The 23,109-nt window shown below is 25.3% G+C and overlaps 4 protein-coding genes across 4 annotated transcripts; all 4 read right to left on the minus strand.

The window, feature by feature from the left end:
• Positions 1-245: 245 nt before the first annotated feature.
• OCT59_016828 (uncharacterized protein) lies at positions 246-1,730 on the minus strand (the record flags this gene model as incomplete). The annotated part of the gene is made up of 1 exon (XM_066145939.1): positions 246-1,730. One exon carries the CDS (start codon positions 1,728-1,730, stop codon positions 246-248), a length of 1,485 nt encoding a protein of 494 aa, XP_066003675.1.
• A 7,524-nt stretch (positions 1,731-9,254) lies between these two features.
• On the minus strand, positions 9,255-10,736 carry OCT59_016829 (uncharacterized protein; the record flags this gene model as incomplete). Its single annotated transcript, XM_066145940.1, has 1 exon — positions 9,255-10,736. One exon carries the CDS (start codon positions 10,734-10,736, stop codon positions 9,255-9,257), a length of 1,482 nt encoding a protein of 493 aa, XP_066003676.1.
• Positions 10,737-16,066: 5,330 nt separating this feature from the next.
• Positions 16,067-16,981, minus strand: OCT59_016830 (uncharacterized protein; the record flags this gene model as incomplete). Its single annotated transcript, XM_066145941.1, has 4 exons — positions 16,067-16,438; positions 16,521-16,594; positions 16,669-16,844; positions 16,930-16,981. 4 exons carry the CDS (start codon positions 16,979-16,981, stop codon positions 16,189-16,191), a joined length of 552 nt encoding a protein of 183 aa, XP_066003677.1. The 3' UTR covers positions 16,067-16,188.
• Positions 16,982-17,815: 834 nt separating this feature from the next.
• Positions 17,816-20,385, minus strand: OCT59_016831 (uncharacterized protein; the record flags this gene model as incomplete). Its single annotated transcript, XM_066145943.1, has 5 exons — positions 19,975-20,385; positions 19,551-19,900; positions 19,340-19,466; positions 17,892-19,259; positions 17,816-17,823 (listed from the first exon to the last, which is right to left on the minus strand). The coding sequence occupies exons 1-5, from the start codon at positions 20,315-20,317 to the stop codon at positions 17,816-17,818; spliced, it is 2,196 nt and encodes a 731-aa protein (XP_066003678.1). The 5' UTR covers positions 20,318-20,385.
• Between the last annotated feature and the right edge of the window lie 2,724 nt (positions 20,386-23,109).

The following is a 23,109-nucleotide window of genomic DNA, read 5'->3' on the forward strand; positions in this document are numbered from 1 at the left end:
AATAAATTAATTTCCGGGAATTATTGAGTAACAAAAAAAAAATGATGTAAGTTAGATATTAAAAATATATTATTTTATTAGATAAAAGTATTCATGTTTTACAAAAATTAGAAACTAAGATATCAATTATTTTAAATCTTTATTAACTGCTCTCGCTCATAATTCATAAATCATATAATTCATAAATCATAATACATAAGTATATTAATGTTTCTAAATTCCATATCGTGGTTATCAAGAATAATCTACACGTTTATTTTTTTAATTACTCCTTCAATTTTATATTTATCAAACAGTTTCATATATGAATTATTTTTTCGATAAAAAAAAGTCTCTTCTAAAAACATGGAAACTGCAGGTCGTCCTTTCCACTTTTCAAGGAATGTTTCTAAAGTTTTTAAAGAAAACTTAATGCCATAAGAAATTCTAATTTCTTTTAGATTTGTTGATGCTTCCCTAATTAACACATTTAACAAGTTATCTCCAAATTCTAACTCTCCCCCTGCTTCATAATATGTTTCTTTAAAATTTAATGATTGTAATTTTTGACATTTTTTAAGTAATTTTTCAAATTCAATAAAGTGTTTCTCCAATGATGGAAATGCAGGAATTGTTAAATATTCAATTAAAAGACAATATTCGCAAATTGTACGAATAAAATTAAGAGAGTCATTATAAAAATTATCATAATTCCAGTGAAAATCATTAATCCTTAATTCTCTAAGACATAAGCTATTTTTAACCATGCAATTAATTTGATAACAATCTATAAAATCTATCTCTAGGATCTCAAGGTTACGATAAGCCACCATTTCCAACTTTTTATTGAAATCATCATTATTTAAAAATATAGGAGAATCAATTTCTAATATTTTTAAATTATGAATTTCTAGAAGTGAATTTTGTAGAAATGTATAATTAAATTCATTGTAAATATCGTAAAAATCCGAATGATCGTAATAATTATAACGAAGGTTTATATTAAAATGATTAAGAGTATTTGCATGTTTTTTTAATATGCTAAAAATTTCTGTATAAGGATCTTCCAATCGTTCCCAATAATAATAATAATCATCATCAAACTCATCTACCCATTTAAAATATTTTAAATTTTTTTGAAATTCGATTAACTTAATAGTTCCCTGATTAACTTTTACTAAGTTTTTATTAATAACGATTATTCTTTGCATTTGTTGACAAATATTCGCTAATCTGTAAAAGTACCTAGAATCAATCAATGTATCACATGTTAATTCACAAAGTGATTCAAGACGAACCTTTGCTTCTGGATGATATACTATCTCATAGGTACCACATATATTTAAGTACTTTATTTCTGGACATTTCTTTACCAATAAACTGTAAATTTCCTCTTGTAAAAGAAATCGATTATATTCTAATGATGATCCAATGGAAATTATATCATCTATAACTTTTATATTGATATTCTTACAGAAAGACAAATAATCAAATGCAAGTGATTGGCCTAAAATTAGAATCCCTCTCTTTGTTAATAATTCTTTAATATCATCGAATAAATAAGAAGTAATAATGGAGTATAAGGAAATTTTTTTATAATTAATAGAATAGCGCCAAGGATTCCTCCATAAGATTGGAATCACGGTTTCACACCATATTCTATTAACCATTAGGCATGAAAAGAGGAATTTTGAATTATTTTGTAATTCCTCAAATATCAAGAAAAGTATATCTTTATTAAGTTTGGACATTTTTTTTTTTGAATAAATAAAATGAAAATAATAAATAATGAAGTACGTTTTATATAAAACTCCGATGTGTGACCATTAAATGTTTCATCGGAATATATATGGTAATAAATGTGGTTATACAGTTTAAAATTGGAAGTTTAAATAATGTAGATCAATCAGTAATTCGGTGACGTTAATTACTGATCCGCCTATAATTGGAAGTAAAAGTGAAGATCAAATGAAAGCTATATCTGTGTTACTATTTTATAATTGTGTAACATTTATCTCGTTTATATAATCAAGTACAAAATACAAGGTTATTTTATATTATTAATATTCTGATTGACCCATTCAGTTGGTTACATTGTTTTTTAGCAGGGATCGTAATACAAATTTGTTCACCAATATCGTTTATTTATTTTATTTATTTTATGTGAAGTTGGCAAGGTACATAAAAAGATATGAACGATCAAAGAAAGTTGCTAATTTAACATAGAACCTGTCATCCGTCAAGGCCATAGCCAGGGCAAACCCTTACTTCTAATTAAATGAAGAACCAGTCCAGTTCCTACCACTACCGATAAGGAACAGTGAGCACCTGGAATAAAAAGAAAGAAAAATAAATTGAACTAAATTAATTAAATTATATATATCTATAGTAAAAATTTAGAAGATGTAGGATAATACACATTGTAAATAAAACAATCATCTATACAAATAGGAGAATTGGATGTGACAGTTTCATTTGACTCTAAATGGTCATAAAAGGGTCCGCTAGTATGTAAAAAATTAGGAAATCATTATGTAATCTGAAATTCCTAAAATCATTATAGGGGATGACATATTTTTGATCATGATGGGTTGTTCGTATTAGTTCTAGTATTGTTGTTCAAAATAACTTCTTGATTTCTTCTTTGGTCGGTAAAATTTTTAGGATAATTCGCGAAACTTTTTTTCGATAGACCTAGATCGGAACGTCGAGTTTTCCATTTTTCATTGCGAATTTTCCAAAGGTTTTTAATTAATTTTGTACTAACACCATGTACAAAAGGAAGAAGGAAATTTAATATAGTCTTTGTTTTGTTAAAATGATTTCTAAAAATTCCCACAAAATCGTTAGTAATATAAGACCGTAAAAAAAGGATGCATTGGTTCAGTTCTATATGCCCAACGATGTTCACCAACATCGTAACCTTGTATATTTTTCAATATATGACGCAATAAAGTCGTCATGTGATTGGACATTTAAATTTTACTGCGCCATTCGGAAAAAAAATATTTTAGCAAAATGAAAATTTAAAAATAATGCAAATAAATAATTACTCTTATGAAATTTATATTAATGGAATCAAACATTAATTTTTATTTTGTAAGTAGTTACATTTTTATAAGTGGATGCATCATTATTCTTTAAAAAGACAGAATATTATTCACTTTAATTTCTATTTAGTTGACAACTCTCCTGGTTGAATTAAAAAGGACAGTCAATTAATCTTGTGCCTTTGTCTTTTACGTGTTTATTCAGTGAGACCAAAAGAGTTATTGTAAACACCACCTCGATCACAACGAAGGTAATGTTTTTCAGTTCATCATGACGATCCTTATATATGAGTTCTCTTTTTTACTAATGCATACCCTTGAGAATTTGAAAATGTTTGAGCAAAATTCATCTGCACCATTGTATATGGCAGGAGATGGGGAAGAATCTTAATAATTAAAGATAACAATTGTTTTTTAAGATAATTGTTAAGATAAAGCACAATAAAATGTAAAAAAAATCTATATTTGTTGTGGCTTGGCCTCGCAATAATTTATGAGATCATTATTTCGTATATTTTTTCCGAATGGCGCAGTAAAATTTATTTTGTTTGTTCTGCCACCTCTTTTTCTAATTCAAGCTTCTTTTCTTCCCATTAACGTGATGTCTGCTCATTGCTGCGCGGAAGGGAGGAATTGTTGAGCTTCTTGAGAAAATCGCTAAAAACTTTTCTAAGTTTGTGGCCCACTATACTGCGCCATAAAATGTGCTACCGTTACCGGTTATGACGGTAAATAAGAGTCGGATAACTAGCGATATTATATCGTATAAACACTCGATTACCAACGGGATTCTTACTCAATACTACCTATCCTGGTATTCCGGTATTGTTCGTTAAGAATCGTCAAGGTAAACAACTACAAATTATGATAAATAATAATACGCAGTGGTTATAATAACAAATGTTATATGGCTGTTAGAAACAACGTGTAATATTGACCAAATGTAAAATGATTTTATTAATAGATGTAAATTTCGGGTCTTTACAACAAGTGATAAAAGTGATAAGAAGGAATAGGAAATACATCTTAAAGATATTTAGCTACAAGACAACTACGGAAAAATAACTATGAGGGTAACTATTCTATCAAAGAGTTGGCAGAAGGTATATTTATATCTGATTTTTATCTAACTGTCATCTCTTTTTTCTGTCATCAAGGCAAAATCTAATCTATAGATGTCTTAGATGTCTATTGATGGGTTATTAATTTTCTATTGTCAAGGTTTCATCGTGATATATCGTAATATATCAATACGATTGTAAGCCACTTTAATAAAGTACAAATGATAATTTTGGACGGTTAATTACTATTGAGCTAATTTCCCTACAATAACTTCTAATAAAATCTTATACATATAAACAATACAAATAAAGAAAATAAATAATATAAACAATAATAATATGAATAAATGTAATAATACTACTTATATAAATATAATAAAATAAAATCAATATCTTTTATTAGGTTAATCTATTGTACGCAAATCAACAGTAATATATCGATATAAATCGACACGTAATATCAGAAATTGACATGCACACAAATGTACTGTATTCATATCAGATCGTCATATATCATCGGAAATCATGTGAGCAAGATTTTGTGTAATACTACCCAGTCGGTCTCAGTGCGTTAATCCTCTCACTGTAAGTTAACAAATTTATGAAGTGTATTTTATCCGTATTTTGTGTCGCTTCTGTTAAAACCTTATAAAATTCCTGTGGCGTGTCAGCCCTATAAATTTTGTGTAGTAAAGTCTCGTTTAACTTGTAAAAACCCTTATAACACTCCTTCATGATCTTTGTTACTTCCTCCGCCGTTGTAGAAACTATATTTTCTGACATTTTTGTATATAGTTTAGCAGTTTTTATATAAAAAATTTGATATATTTCTTACGTTAAAATTTTGGTCTGAAAGATCGGTGGAAAGAGTTCCGTTAATTATGTTTAGTATTTGTATTTACATAAATTTTATTCTTTATCATTATTTATATGATAGCTTTTAATTGTCAACTGCTTTTCAAATAAAAATGAATGATGAATGATATTATTTGTTCCGTATTTACTTAATGGTAATTTAACAGATAAATTTTATCAATTACACGTTACCATAATTTAACCTATAGTGTTTTAGTTTACTGTACATTTGTTACATCAATAAAGAAATTTGGTTCAAATAGAAATTTAAGCAAAACTGATATTTTAGAGACTCAATATAGGAACAAATTATGAACAAAAGTAATAGTTCAATTTGCGAATTATAAATGGTTATTTGTCCGGTAAAATACTCTGATTAACCAGTTTTTAACCGGTTGCTTTTTCCAACCCCTGGTTTGTTATCATGGTCACTTGTGCCTTAAATGATAGCGTAACCACCAAAAAAATTTGGGTAAGTATCCCATAAGATTATGATGTTATCGTCCAATTAGCCCAATTAGATTTACAAGCATTACCCCAAAAAAGTACTGGTCACATGACCATATAAAAATCATCACATCTGTTACACCCTTAGTGTTTTTATTATTTATAGTTAGAGGTTATAACAGTTATTAGAAATTTATTAGAAATTGAACATTTGCGAATATTTCATAGGCTAGCAAACTTGGTTCTAACCCATACAATCTCAATCTTTATTGAAGATGTAAAAAATTGACTATATATATTAATTTCTAAGGATATCCAGACTCTCAGTCGTCCATAGCCCTATGAAAAAGGAATTCCAAAATTTATCCTAATTGTAAAGCTCTCATTAGAAGCGTCAAATCTTTTAACCTCTTGTAACTAAAAATTGCACATGATTCTATTTTTATGATTTGTTGGCAAACCTGCTTATTGGGGTCCACTTGAAAAAATATTATCTTCTTCTGATAATAGAATAATAAAAATTAAAAATTAAAAAATAGATGATGTATTTATATTACTCCTGCCATCAGTGATTGCAATAATTTTGCTCGTATCCAGTACATTACGTTGGGGTGTACCATTAATCAAAACATATGTAAAGTAATCATATAGAGTTTATTATTAGAGATTTTTTGAAATGGTTTAATTTATGCTAGTTATGAATTGAATACCGGGTATTTTAGATTCATTTGGATTTTTAGAAATAGATACCATTAAAATTTTCTATAATTTTAAAAATTCGATAAACCATCCATTATTAGTCTTTGTGCAATAATGAAAGATTAGACAAATACCAATACACAAGAGCACAAAGAATAACGCTTTTTTGAAAATACTAAAGAAAATTATTTTTTTTTGTTGAGAAATATTTAAAGAAGCTAAAAGGCTTGAATTATTATTATTATTATTATTTTTGAAAAGGGAGGTATCATATGAAGAAACAACTGTCTCACAGAATTTGGAAAATAAACTTTTATATGATACTTTACATAGTAAGTTTTAATTTAATTGATCCAACGTTACACCATTTATTGTCAGAAAGATGTGACATACTACCGTCATACCGAATATGTGCAATATTGGTTAATCATGTAAGATTACCCTAATAAGCATTTATTTTGCTAAAAATTTTCTGGGATATATTGTATCTTCAAATTTAAATGACAAAATTTTTTAATTAAATTAAAAATCATAATAGTAGTTTGAATATTCTATTTCCTACCAGTATAGTTTAGTTCGAAGAGTGAGGCCCTATAAAAAATTTTATCTGTTATTTCTGTAAAAACTCTGTAAAAATGAGCCTTTCACAGATCCATTCACGGAAAATGCCAATAATTCGATAAATTCCGCGATATAAAGTTATTAATTCCGGAAATATGAGTCTTTTACAGAAAAAAAGATGGAATATAAAAAACGGATTGACTTTTTTTACAGGAAGGTCTTGCATAACTGCTTAGTCTACTTTGTGGGATTAGATTCGCAATTCTAATAACCTGAATAGTCCCTGTATTCCTTTATGTATACTGTTAATGTTATAGATACTGATAACTACTCTTCTAAAAATAAAATAAAATAAAATAAATTTAAATATTCTAGAACTTTCTGCATGATTATCATTATGACTTATTATGCATATTATTTATTCATAGTTGAGTTCACAGTCAATAAATTACTTTGAACTGAAATATCATGACTAAATAATAAACAGACTTTTGATTTGATTTAAGATTATTCATATCAATGTGATATTTGCATTAACGTATCACTCTTACAATTACTAATTAAATGTAATTATTCATATATATTGGTGTGTCAGTTTAAGTCATACTTTTTACAATTAGTCTTTTATTATATATATAAGATACCCTTTCTTTATTCCTTTCCTTTTAAATAAAAATAAAAATATTAAAATAAAAATAAATATTGTTAGCACTAGAAATAATTGATCAATATAAAAATAAAAATATTAAAATAAAAATAAATACTTAGCTATCAGTGCCTATTTTTTTGATTACCATATAATAATCCTGTAATGTATATTTTGTAATAATTGACAATATAATTCTATTATAATAATTTAATATATATTAAAATACCATATTACAATGAAATGTAAAAAAATAATAATTTTGTAATATATGACAATTATCCTTTTATATTAATTACAATAATAATATTAAATATCATACTTGTTAATAGACTTATTAATATATATGTTATATTATAAATATTATTAAATTATATTCTGCATTTATTTATGTATTAATTATACTAATGTTCCGGGCTAAACCATTTTACGATTGGCAAAACATTTCGTCTTGTAGGGTAAACTTCCGAAACTATGCCCAAACTTCCGTAACATGCCCAAACCTCCGTAATTTCCGAAACATTTATTTTTAAATTACTTATATCTGGAATTTCCGAAACTTATTTATTGTGATTAAATGTAAAATAAAAAATAAAGTAAATTGAAGTTTAAAATTTATTGTTTGTTTATTGAATTCTTTATTATTATTAGCAAACAAACTTTACATATCATCAATTATTTTATCAGCTTCTATATCAGGGTCCCATTCTATACTACTTTCATTTTCTGATATAACTATATCTTGTATATTTTCCTCCTCCATATCTATATTGTCGCAATCTTCAATAATTTCGTCCAAATCTTTTATAAATGCATTTGCGTCCAAATTTAACTCTCTGCTAATTATAAAATCATCCTCCTCATCAAATATTCTTGCTTCTATATCATCACTTTCATAATCAACATCAATAACTTCAATAAGATCGTCACCTGGATTCAAACCAAAATATTACGAATTTCCTCATTTGTTTTTCCTATACCATAATATGACAATTCTTTGCATGCAAGTGGCCTCATAGTGACCGTCTGATACTTGTTCACCCTGTTTAGCGTAAGTTCCCCATACAAGTGACTTAGGCCTACCACCTAAATTTTTCGTTTTTTTATTTTCTTCACGTTGTAGTAAATCATCATCTGGTAAAAACTCTTGATATTCTAGTTTGCGAGTCTGCATCAAAATTTAAAGCTGCAGTTTCTGCAGTTTCTGCATGTTAGATAGGACGATCATTTTCCTTTTTTAGGTTTCGGAGGTTATGAAAGTTATGGAAGTTTCGTCACATTTTGGAGGTTTCGGCAGTTTCGGATTTTCAACCAATGGCGAAACTAGTTTCATCAAGTTTCGGCGGTTTCGCCTGCAAATAGGTTTCAGTTTCGCCCAGAACATTAAATTATACCAACTAGTATCCATTGTTATTTCATCAACAGATCTCCATAATTCGATGAAAACCAATTTCTAATATAACCAATCTCTTTAACTTATTAGGATTTGATTTTGATATTTTAACATGTTCAACAAACGCTCCTAAGCTAGAATAATTCATAGCTCTTCCTTTTGATATTGTTTTCATATATAAACTTAATTAATTCATGCCATTATTTAGTATTTCACATAGGTTGATCAATGATCAGAAATCAGTAATAGCCTTTTTTATGGAAGTTTTGGTGGTCGATTTTCTGAACAAAAAAAACAGTGTTTGAACAATATTTTTATAGGGAGAATTTAATTGTTAATCAGTAATTAAAATTTAAAATTTATAATATAAATAAGAAATTAAAAATATATTATCCATATTAGGAAGTATTTGTGTTTAAAAAAAATTAAGAAACTGAGATTTATTCGGTTATAGATAAAAATCTTTTATTATACTTTACTTCTCTTATAATTCACAATACATGAATATATAATTGATATTTCTATATTTTATACTTCATAATTTCAGTATGTAATTGAATTATCTAAACGTTTATATCTTTAATAACTTTTTCAATTTTATATTTATCAAACAGTTTCATATATGAATTATCTTTTTGATAAAAATAAGTGTTATTAAAATATAAGGAAACTGCAGGTCGTCCTTTCCACTTTTCAAGGAATGTTTCTAAAGTTTTTAAAGATAACATAATGTCATAAGGAATTCTAATTTCTCTTAGATTTGCTGATGCTTCCCTAATTAACACATTTAACAAGTAATCTTCAAATTCTAAGTCTCTCCCTGCTTCATAATATGCTTCTTTAAAATTTAATGATCGTAATTTTTGACATTTTTTAAGTAATTTTTCAAATTCAATAAAGTGATTCTCCGATGATGGAAATACAGGAATTGTTAAATATTCAATTAAATAACAATTTTCACAAATTGTACGAATAAAATTAAGAGAGTCATTATAAAAATTATCATCATCATCATTCCAGTGAAATTCATTGATCCTTAATTCTCTAAGACATAAGCTATTTTTAACCATGCAATTAACTTGATAAATATCTATAAAATCTATCTTTAGGATCTCAAGGTTACGATAAGCCACCATTTCCAATTTTTTATTGAAGTTATCATTATTTAGAAATATAGGAGAATTAATTTCTAATATTTTTAAATTATGAAATTCTAGGAGTGCATATTGTAAAAATGTATAATCAAAATCATCGTAAATATCGTAATAATCAGTAATGGAATACTCATAATGAAGGTTTATATCAAAATGATTAAGAGTATTTGTATGTTTTTTTAATACGTTAAAAATTTCTGTATAAGGATCTTCCAATAATTCCCAATAATAATCTTCTTTAAATTCATCTACCCATTTAAAATATTTTAAATTTTTTTGAAATTCGATTAACTTAGTAGTTCCATGATTAACTTTTACTAAGTTTTTATTAATAATGATAATTCTTTGTATTTGTTGACAAATTTGCGCTAATCTGTAAAAGTACCTAGTATCAATCAATGTGTCGCATGTTAATTCACAAAGTGATTCAAGACGAACCTTTGCTTCTGGAGGATATACTATCTCATAGGTACCACATATATTTAAGTACTTTATCTCTGGACATTTCTTTATCAATAAACTGTAAATTTCCTCTTGTAAAAGAAATCGATTATATACTAATGATGATCCAATGGAAATTATATCATCTATAACTTTTATATCGATATTTCTACAGAAAGACAAATAATCAAATGTAAGTGATTGGTTTAAAATTAGAATCCCTTTCTTTGTTAAGAATTCTTTAATATCATTGGATAAATAAGAAATAATAATGGAGTATAAAGAAATTTTTTTATAATTAATAGAATAGCGCCAAGGATTCCTCCATAAGATTGGAATAACGGTTTCACACCATTTTCTATTAACCATTAGGCATGAAAAGAGGAATTTTGAATTATCTTGTAATTCTTCAAATAACAAAAAAAGAATATCTTTATTAAGTTTGGACATTTTTTTTTTTTTGAATAAACAAAAAAAATAATAATAATGATACTAATAAATAATGAAGTACATTTTATATAAAACTCCGATGTATGACCATTAAATGTTTCATCGGAATATATATGGTAAATGTAGAGTCAATAGAAAACCGGTTACAGGTTAAAATTAGTAATTTTAAATAATGTAGATCACTATGGCTGATTTACCTATAATGGGAAGCAATAGTGAAGATCTACTGGGTAATGTTTGTTCACGCCAATAATAATGTCTGGCTATTTATAGTGATCAATCAAGGTACATGTACACACGTCATCGAACACAATCAAATCAAATAGGAACTCTCGTAATTTTTGGTCCACATCATATTTTTAATACTCCGAGAAAATAAGTATATATAGAACGATGAAATTCAAAAAAAAATTTTTCAACAAGCGATTAAAAAAATAGATTTATATAAAATTTTAAATTCTCAATATACACATTATCTTTATAGATATTTTGCATTTTTGTCATTTTTTTCGTAAATATAACATACAGAACATCATAGAGCATATCGGCATATTTCAACACTTCATTAAGTTATAGACTACACACGTAGACACTACACCCAAAATGTCATCAACTTCTCAATTTAAAATTTTCGCAAAATCAAATCTGGTTTATGTATCATTATCGATAACTATTGCTCGTACATTAAATTTTATCGTCAATTCACCTTTATCAATATGGCAAAAATTCCCCCCTGAACTACTCAATTCAGTTTATTCTTCAATATTTTTTACTCCAATGTTATTATTCATATCACTTACATTTTAACCAATTCGAACAAAGAAACGTTTTTACGTATTATTATCTCTTGCACTTTTATTTGTATCAATTCCATTAATTTATTGTGGGAATAAACTTCCACTTCACAATAAATCTGTAATTATTGCTTCAAATTATGGAATAAAATGTTCTTATTCTTAAAATTTCATAGGACATACAAAAATCCAAAGAATTTAAAAGAATTTAAATCGTACCTTTGGTCATTATTTAATTAGCGGTTGATTCTCATATAATTCCTCCAAATTTGGAAAATTCAAATGAAAAAGAGAAATCCTTAAGTATTAAATCACCCACAGCCTCACAAATTAACAAAAAATTATTCAAATGCTTCATAATCATCATCGCGAAATGGTTAATATTGGAATTTACATCTTCTACTTACATAATTTCAACCAAATGGGCAATAGAAATTCCGGAAAAAGTTTATCAAGTTCGTTTATTAAAATTTTTTACAAAAAGAATTATTCCTATTACAATACCTTCAATTTTACGCATTTTTTTGCAAACGTGTATTTATGACTTCAATAAAATATTATGTCTTTGTTTTCATTATTGCAATCATCTTTCGTTTATTTTTCATTCCACTTCAGAAAAAAATCAATACAAGCCCATTTTAATTCAACATGGTCTTCTCACCCTTACAGAATATGTTTCTTTAAAAGAATGGATGATGACTTTTATATTCAATACAAAATCTTTATTTAATCAACCATGGATGGCATCAAGTCCTCGTGATTTTTGGTCTACTCGTTGGATATATATATATATATATGGCAATTATTCCTTAATGAAACTTTTAAGGAACTTGCCTTTTACCAGTTAGGAATTTATTAACTACATTTGTTCCAAGAAAAATTGCAAATATGATGGGAGTATTGGGTGCTTTTGCTATTAGTTCTTTATTACATGAATATATTATTATTGGAAATTATAATATTTGGGCAGGTGAACAAACATTTTTCTTTATGATTCATGGTGTAATATTTATATTATGGGAAGCTATATTTGGTTATGAAAAGAAGAATGAGATTACAACAGTTAAAAGATTTTTTAAAATGGGGTTTATTATTAATTATAAATTTATTAGTTTTTCCTGCATTTATTGAACCTTCATTAAGAAATTATAAACTTTCCTCGATTCCAACTTTTACAACAGTTTATGTTCAACGTTTTATTAACAATTTATAAAGTTACAAGATAATTATAGATTTAGATTTATTAATTGAAAATTTGAAATAATATTACGCGTGTGTATTGCTGTATTATCATTTTATAACGTTTCAAATAAATAAATATATGACGTGCGATTACGTGCGACTTAGGCACTTTCGTATACAATTATTTATGTGCGTTTACTAACAAATAAATAAATAAATAAAGTAAAAAAAAAATGCGTTTTTTATAATAAATATAATAAAAAAAATTATCTCGAATAAATTTGACAGAACTTAACCAGTCGATCCTTTTTTTTCTTAATACATAATAAAAATAAATAATTTTATAATTAAAACTTTTTAATAACAAATAGACGTTAAATATGGCGGGTAATATTGATTACTGATTAGTCATCATAAACGTTTGAAATTAATCAGTGCTTACCATAGTGCCCAGCATCATGCTAAACCTAATGAATTGACACTGATCCCAAATCTTCTGCTTAAAGAAGAACACAATAAATAAATAAATAAATAAATAAATAAAAGTCTGGTTCCGAAGTACCAGATAAAAAATAAAAAAAAAAGAAAAGGACGTTTTGAAAAATAAAAATGAATATTTTTAAGATAATAAAAATAAAAAAAAAGAATCTAAAAAAATAATTCAGTTAACAAAACTGAAAAGATAATAAAAATTTGTAAAAAAAATAATTAAAATTTAAATAAAAATTAATAATTCCGGTACAATAAAAAAATTTGTTTTTTAAAAAAACTATTTTGATTCAAAAGAACCGAAAAGAAAGAAATAAATTTTTTCAAAAAAAATTCTGACTCAAAAAAAAACCAAAAGGAAATAAATAAATCTATTAAAAAAAACTTTTGATAAGCTAAAAGAAATAAATGTTTGAAAAAATCTTTTTGTTTCAATAACTGAAAAAAATAGTTTTAAATAAATGAATAATAGAAATTGTAAAGAAATAAAATCCCAGTTCCGAAAAAATTTTCCGGTCTTAGGAAACCAGAAGGCAACGTAATTGTAAAGCATTCGGTGCAGTTTTGTACAGTTATTGTACAGCTCGCATAATAATAATTATAATAATAAAAAAAAACTTAATTTTCTTCTATCATAACGTTTTTAATTGACACTTCACTGAAATTTTAACCCTTTTCAATTCCGGTAGGTTGCATTTTCGGTCATACGCAATATGGGTAAAAAGGTCGGATATTTCATGTTTTACACAAATCAGACAAATCAAACAAAACCCGACCAAAAAATGCGACCGACCGGAATTGAACAGGGCTATTACACGTACTATTCTTACTGTAAATCTTGGCTTTGCTCAAAAGTTTGTATTTACACGCACTACGAACACTGGAATCCGCTGCCTGATTTAACCCAATAAAGCTAGGAAGCAAATCTAAGGAAAACAAACAGAAAAAAAAAGGAAAAGAAAGAATAATATTAATAATAGGAAAAAAAAAAATCGGCAAAGTATTATTCTACAAAAATAATAAGACCACTGTTAATTTGTAAAGTTTTCCTGTCCCATATTTTTCAGCAAAAAGAAAATATCATATAAATATTGCAGTTTGATTAGAATCTCTGACGAGAAAAAAGAATAAACATTCAAAATTAATTTGTCGTCATTTTTAAAGGCGGTTGAAATATGTGAAAAATTGGACCAAACTATACCAGAGCCTCAAAATGGGCCTTCTCCAAAAGTTAATCAAGAAAGTTCTTATATTGAATTCAAGACGTTAATTTGTAGAAAGTAGGATTTGTTGATGATTTTTTAAAATAAATGGCTTGTAATCTTTAATTGATTTAATAAATAATTTAATTAGGAATACTCTTGCTTTTAAAGTGAACCTGGGAATACTAGTTTTATCAATAAAGTAGGAGATCAAGGTGACTAAAGTATGCGTTTTTTCTTGCATTCAATAATTGTTATATCTTTCTTTAAGTGATAAATAATTTAGTGAAACAGACGTTAATGAATATTTGCAGTCCCGTCATAACAATAATCATTTAATTATCCACAGAAGACAAAAATACTACAACTTCAGCGATTTTGATAAATCATGATGCAATGATAAAGAAACCAAATTTTTTTTGCAACTTTAGTTCAAAACGTCTTTACATCTGCTTATTATGTCTTGTTTTTTAAAGAGACATGTTGCAGATCGTCATTTGGAATCTTTTATGGATATGTGGTTAAGCTAAAAGTTAGAAAAGCTGTCTTAAGTATTTCAGATTACTAATAACGACTTTATACATACCTTTTTTTTTTATTTTGATACCTTTTTTTAAGGCTGATTGAATTCTTAATTTGCTCTAAATTTACTCTAATTGTTAAGTATGTGGAAATGAATTATCAAAGAAATTACTAAAATTTAATATGACAAGCATATCGATGGAAAAATATCATTACATATTCCATTGCATAAAGCAATGGAAGAATTATGAACAAAGGCAAGTCTTCCTAAAGGCATTCACAAATCGCAACTTAAGCACTAAAATAGAAATTCAACGAGTTGGAAGATGATCATCAAAAGGTAAGTATTAATTACTGGCTGTAATATTATCAACTTTTAGTAAAAAAAAAATTAATTTCTCATTTAACTTTATTTTACTATTAATTACTAGTCAGTCTTAGAGCAACATATAAATCATCAGGAGGACAAAATAAACATAGATCTACAAAATAATACACGTGAAAAAACTACGCACTCGTGACGATATATGAGTGATGAAAAATTTAGAGAAATTTTCAATAGTATAGAATAGTGTTTTATTAAAAATGACATAGTTTTTTTAATAGTAAAAAACAATGTAATTAACAGTAAAATTAATAAAATTTTTCTCTTTATTTTTTTCCTACCTATTCTTTACTCGTATATTTTTCTGATATTTTTCTACATTATTGTTTTTTTTACTTATACTAAGAGTCTAAGAGTACCTCACTATTAATTACTTTTATTTATTTGTTTTTTTACTTACATTAAGAATCGAACTGAATACCTTAGTAATAACCACAATAACATTTCTTAGTTCTTCTGATAATTCAAGCTTAACAAGAAGTTTAATTGTTTGTAATTGACTGAAAAAATTATTCTATATTTGTCAATTTTATTTTCACATCCCTACAAAAAAGTTTTTATGCTAAATTTATATCAAATGGGCTCATTTGCTTGAAATTAGCCCAAATTTAAGCTAATCTAGAGCCAATTATATATGGATTTGGGTATAAATTTAGTATGGACACTTTTTATAAGACATAAAATTAATAACATTAAATTATCAAATAAAAAAAATTATTGATATCATATTTAATATAAAAAAGCAAGTTGAAAATTAATAACTTACTAGAAAATTTAAATAAATTTATTCAATATATATTAATTGATTACAAACTGGTCTATTTAATAATACATTATTCAATAATTCCAGTGATCAAATTTATAAAACTAACATAATATTAATCTCTATCTTGTAAGATTTTTCTAATGTTTCCAACTTCGTTATCTAATTTCTCTAATTTCTCATCTAGTTTTTCTAATGCTGATAATTTCTCCAATATTACCTTATTGTCAATAGGATTATGTTTAATTTGAAGTTTTTCTAGTAATTTTTCTTGCATCTTTATGAATTCCTTATTATCCCATTCACCCTCTTTAATCAATCTTTCAATTTCTATTCGAGTCTTATCAGCATCAGCGTAATAATGTCTTGAAAAATAAATTTGAATAATTAATAAAATCATTGACATTATATATATTTTTTTTTTAAAAAAAAAGTAAAATTACATACATTACTTCAGGAAACCATGTTTGCCAACGTTTCTGATGTGGTAATAGGTAAAATATCTCAATCTCAGCCAATATCTTTAAAAAATAAAAAATTGAGAAATATTAGTATATTTATAAAAAATAGAATAATTAATATTAATATTATTTACTTCTGCCTTCTGTATCAAATATGAGACTCTATTATTATCTTCTTCAATTGCAATATTGAGCAATCCAATTAACAAGTTCATAAGATATACAACAACCAAGAGGGAAAATAAAACAATCAATATTGCAATTGATGGATTATCTGCATATGACCAATTGGATAACGCACTTGAATCGCCTATTAATAAGAAAGAAAAATTACTTAAAATATTAAGAATATTAGAAAAATACTTATATGTAGTTAAGATTTAAATATACTGTACCTGCTAAAAATAAATATATAGCAAAAAGAGAAGTTCTAATATCTATAAACATGTTTGTATTTTTATCAGGTGTTTGAATCATAGTAAATGGATTGGAGTTTATATTTCCATCATTATTAGTTACTTGGCTATAACTAGAAGCTAAATTCCAAGGATTATTCGGATCATCATTATTTGTATATTGATCAAGTAAAAATTCAGATTTTGGTGATAATAAAATAAAAAATGCATGTGCAAAACTTATTATAATGATGAATATGACTATTAAAAAGGAAAAAATCTTTTTCCCAACACTAATAATAATTGCAAAATATACACCAAAATATTCAAATGCTCTAAAAAATAACAAAAACTTTATATCCAAAAATAAGCATGAAAAAGAAAGTAATTGAATTAGATAATTATTATTGTTCTTATCATTTGTTTGAAGCCAATAAATAGAAGTGTAAATTGAAAGTACATAAGCAATTATATCTGAAATATTAAAATATTATATGATTAATTTCATTTTCTTAAAATATTGTAAATTTAATAAATTAAACATTTATATTTACCAAAAATATTCCAAAAATTATAGAACCACTTAGTAATATTATAAATAAATTGACGAAATTCAAAAATCAGATGAATAAATCCAAGTACAATTGAAGCAATAAAAAGTTGTTGTCTAACTTCTTCATTGATATATTGCTGAGGAATTGTTGCAGCAGCAGTAAAGCATCCAAGTAAAGCCATAAATAAAATCCAAATCATTGCATAATAATATCTTCCATAAGCATTCCATTTAAAATTAATTAACGCTTCACCATTCCATGTTTTATAAATATTTCTATTTATTGATTTAGTAAATGGACTAGATTGAGGTTTAATTAATTCTGTGAACCAATTATAATCCTTTGAATAATTAACAAAATTAATATAAGGAATCATAAAAGTAATTGTTGGTGTTGTTGTTGTTATACCTTTTTGAAAGCGTTTAAATCCTCCAACAGCAATAAGATAAACATAAGAAAATCCATCTAACATATAAATCCTATTGATAAAATTGTATTTTGATAAAATATAAATTGTAGCCAAATAAAGGGGTAAAGTTAAAAGTATTATTAAAACTTGAATAATATCATATATAACTAACAAAATAAATACTAATGAATTTTTATTATCCAATGTGCAACGAATATTATGAAGGTATTTTGTCCATAAAATAGATTTTGATAAATTAGTTATTTGAGGAGGGTGAAAAGAATAATAAAGATGTAAATTTTTATTTTGATGCTCTATACTATAAAAAGAAGAATCTATTATCATATTCGTTTCTAATGAATATTTTAGAATATATTCTGGATAACATTCATCTAGTAATGGCATTGCAGAAGTGATAATGCTTAAAAATGACTTATTGTTCATTGGATCCTCTTTAAAATAAGTCATACATTTTTTATAAATATCATCAATTAATTCTAACTTATGTTCTTTAATTGTAAAAGTTAATAATTCAACTCCATATTTCAAAAGGCTTAACTTATTATTTATTACAACTGAAACCCATTCATTTAATCTAAAACTGTCATAATTTGGTAATGGGAAAGTAGATTTTGAAAATATTCTTTCATTATGTTGAAGTATTTTCAGATATGCTTTGTTTTTGATACCGGAATAATATCTATGAGAATCGAAACCCATAAAATAAAAATAGATTAAATGAATAGATTTGTTATTTTCACTAAAATTATAAACAAGAATACCAAATGTTGTCAATATAACAATATCATTATTAAATAATGAGCTCACAATTAAATTATGATATTCACCATACTTAGATCTATAAGGATAAATTTCAATTCTCGTGCTAATTAATTCCCATTTAGTATTAATTTTTTTGAAAACTTCTAGTTTAATTTTATCATCTTCAGCATATATTTCCCATTTAATCAAATTTTTAATTGATTCAGTTATTAATTTTTTTCCACTTTCGCATTTGGCATTTTGAAATAATGTAGATACAGTATCCATATATAGATGGACATTTGAGAGTTTGTAAGTTATCTTGTCATCATCATCACATTCAATAACTTTATTTTCGTAAAATTTAGATTTCCAAACACGTTCATTTAGAATTCCAAACACAAACTTTGCTTGCTCATCAGTTGGTTTATCAGTTTGTTCATCAGTTGGTTCATCATCAGTTGGTTCTTCGAGTAAAGTTTGATTAAGAATATTTTTGTATTTACTATTCCAGCAATATTTGATTTCTTTATCTGGTGTATAATAGAATAAAGAAGGTAAAAGAAATAAACCACTATGATTCATAAAATTATAAAGTTGAGTATCTAAAAAAAAAAAAAATAGTGATTTAATATGAGTAAATAATTAAAGTATAAAATAAATAAAATTTATTAAAAATGGTTACCATTATTTATATCCAAAGTAGCAATAGGAATTTCCAATTCGATTGAATAAACGATGATTTTATCATTGACTTTTAAAAAAATAAACTTTTCATCATTATTGAATATCCCGATATTTTTTGTTTCAAACTATAAAAAAATAAAAAATATTTAATATATTTAATTATAATTTGACATCAATTAGTTTGATAATAATTTTATAATATTTATTACCTTATTCTTATCCTTATTATTAACAAATATTTTTACACTTTTTTCAGTATTAATATTCCATTCACAAATGTAATCATTTGAAAACAGATAAACTTTATCATATTTTGATATACTTATTAATTCATAATCTTTAGGTATCTCGTAAAATCTCTTAAGTTCCCATTTGTTATTTTTAGTTTGTGTGGAATAAATCCAAATAATTTTAGTATTTCCAAAAGTAGTTCTAACTACACTATATAAAATAAATTCACCTTTTAAATTAAAGGTACAATACATTGATTCAACCCTTTTATAAAAACTTAATGCAATTTTATCTTTATTATTCATATCGATTACATCGATGTTACCGTCTACAAAAAAAGAAAAAAAAAATATTAAAATAAGTATCAATTATCACATGTTTATAATACATAATATTACTTACCATGATGATAATCAGATATGTTATAAATTCTACATAGTTTCTTATCATCAGAAACACATAAACTTTCGGTTTCATATTTATTATCTTCATCAATTTTAACAGTTTTATCAAATTTAAGTTGAACCTTATCAATATCTTCAACATTCCAACCGACAATTGAACGATCTTCTTCACTATAAGTAATAAGGTAGTTTTCATTTGGTGATGTTTCTATAATAGTAATAGGTTTACCATTATGTGATTTATCATCGACATCATCGAAGGTAAATATTTTATCAACATCATTTTTATCAACGTCATTTTTATCAATATCATCAACTTCAATTTCGATTACTTCACTCATTTTGTAATTGCTTATAAATATATTTCCAAAGAAATTATTTTATTTTTTTTTTATATATTTTTTTTTTCGTCCATTTGCTTTTTATTATTTGAAACACGTGTATAAATAAAAGAATTTGAGCTACACATTAGTATACTTAAAAAGTAAATTGGGCGATCAAAATCCTGTATTTCTTTTTTTGTATAAATATATAAAATATTTATTTTGAATAGAAATTAAGAAATTCATTTTACGTATGGCTGTGCATAAAATTCCAGACTCTTGCAGAAAAAAAAAAATTTCTTATTGTGAGTTTTTCTTATTTTGAAACACAAATATACATGGAAATACTACAAAAAAAAAAAATATTTTATTATGTAAAGTTTTAAATATTTTTTTTGTACATAGTGGTATATATAAGGAAATCTATATATTGTAAACGGAATTGCCTAATAAATCTATTAGTTTAAGTATATAAAAATTATAGAATATTATTTTATGTAATGTTACAAATGTTACATCCGTAACGATGTAAAACTATTCTTGTGTCCGACATATTTATTTTTAGATGGAACTAAGTTCGGGTATTACTATAATAAGAAAAGGAATTGGAGATCAATTTTTACAAATTTTTCAAAGCTAATATTTATGAAAAGCGGAAACCAACGTTTTTCAAAAGGTATTCATTAAAAGAAAATGTCTACTAATAGCAAAATTTATCAGAACAAAAATTGGGAGTCGTTAAAAAGGGTAAACCAAAAATCATTTTATGAACTTGGAATTTATTTTGATGAATATCATCTATTATCTATTATCTATTATCTATTGTCTATTATCTATATAACTAAAAAAATACATGAAAAAATCGTAACGTTTAGACTAGCATGTATAAATAGTTTTGAATTGTGTAATATATTTATTGCTTGCGCCTAATCTATTCCATGTTAGCGTAAGTTTTTTTTTGGTCTTTATTTTCTAGATTATTTAGGTTAATATCGGTAAGTTCAAGGTATGAATTCCAAAATTAGATCATTTGTTATCGTAGTATAGAAAACAAGTCATCGTTTTTCCCTATTTTAATTATTTGTACCTTGTAATATAATTAAAGTAAATAGTTATTTATTTTTATATTTTTTATATATGTACTCCGTGAAGTTCCCATACAATTCCCGTACAAAGATCTTCAAAACACTTGCAATAAATACCCTTTTTTGGTCATGATCTACCATTACGTTTAAGGAAATACTTTGGGTGAAATTTTAAATAATCATTAATTAATCATTAATCATTAATCATTATTCATTACTCATTACTCATTACTCATTATTCATTACTCATTACTCATTACTCATTATTCATTACTCATTAATCATTACTCATTAATCATTAATCATTAATCATTATCGAGTAGTAGAGTAGCGCCCCACCTCCCACCTGGCGAACTTGGATTTTATTTATAAAAAAAAAATTATTTTAATTAAATCCGAAAAGAGGTAATCAATAAGCCCCTGACTACTAATTTAATTAAATCCCAGCCACGTTAAAATTGTTTATTTTTAGGAAATATTGACAATTAATAATATACGTTTATGGAAAAATTTGACGAAAATCCTAATTGACAATAAATAAATAAAATTTAATAATAAATAAAATAATTAATTGTCATTATAATAAATAAATAATTGTGAAAAAAAAATATTATTTCTTTTTTTTCGAAAATGAATTTATTACGTGTTTACATGTTAGACAATTACGTGTTCAAAATAAAAAAAAAGAAGGTTAATTGATTTAATCTAATTAAAGATCGATAAGCCTCCAATGACTATTTTAGTAACCGCAATATAATTGATTATTACCTTCTTAGAAAATATTGAGGTATAATATCAAATAAAATAATTCAAAAAAAATAAAAAAAATTTTTTGTGATCTTCTAATTGTGAAAAAAAAAATAAAAAAAATTTTTTTTTAATCGATTGTGAAAAAAAAAATTTTTTTCGATCTACTTAGAATAATTTGGTGGTAAAAAAAAAAATAAAATAAATTTTTTTTTACACGAATAATTGATAAGCCCCCATTAATTAATTTCACTGACATTTTAATTTTTTTTTGCATTCTTAGGAAATATTGAGGCTTAATCACCTCCTTAAACCGCAGTTACTATTCATTGAAATGACGTAATGAATATAAATGATTTTTTTTTTATTTTATTTACTTTTATTTCAAAATGATATACATGATGTTATAAATATGGAAATACAACAAAAAAAAATTTTTTCTTCCCACATGAAAACACTATATTTTTTCATGGAGCCTTTGCCTTTTTTTTTAATGTTAAGGTTCTTCCCACATAAAGTGAAACGAAAAAAAATTTTCAAAAGTTAAATTAAATAAACAAATTATTAAGCCTCTGGCTTTTTGTTTAATGTTGACCATTGGGTATTGAAAAATTGGGAAGTTGGCTGTGAAAATATTAAAGTTTTAAAATATATATATGTATGGCTTGAGTACATTAGTGAAAAATAAAAATTTATTCTTAATTATTCTTAAATTAAAATAAAAAAGAATATGCCCGCAAAAATCTCAGTGTTACATTCACGAATTCACTGAACAGCTTACTCAGGAGTTTACAGTGAAGGAAATTACAGCCGTTGCAAGATTGAGTGATGAAGATCTGACAAAAATTGTATATTTGAGAGTAAAAGCCTTCATTCCGGTAGATCAAAATATTCCTTGCCAGATCGAAGATTTTACTAAAAGGCAAGTGATTTTCTTAAAAGGAAAGTTTGTTGCTTGTGCCAGTTGGTATAGTGTAT

Source organism: Rhizophagus irregularis, chromosome 25 (assembly GCF_026210795.1).
Source record: "Rhizophagus irregularis chromosome 25, complete sequence".
Lineage (NCBI taxonomy): Eukaryota > Fungi > Glomeromycota > Glomeromycetes > Glomerales > Glomeraceae > Rhizophagus > Rhizophagus irregularis.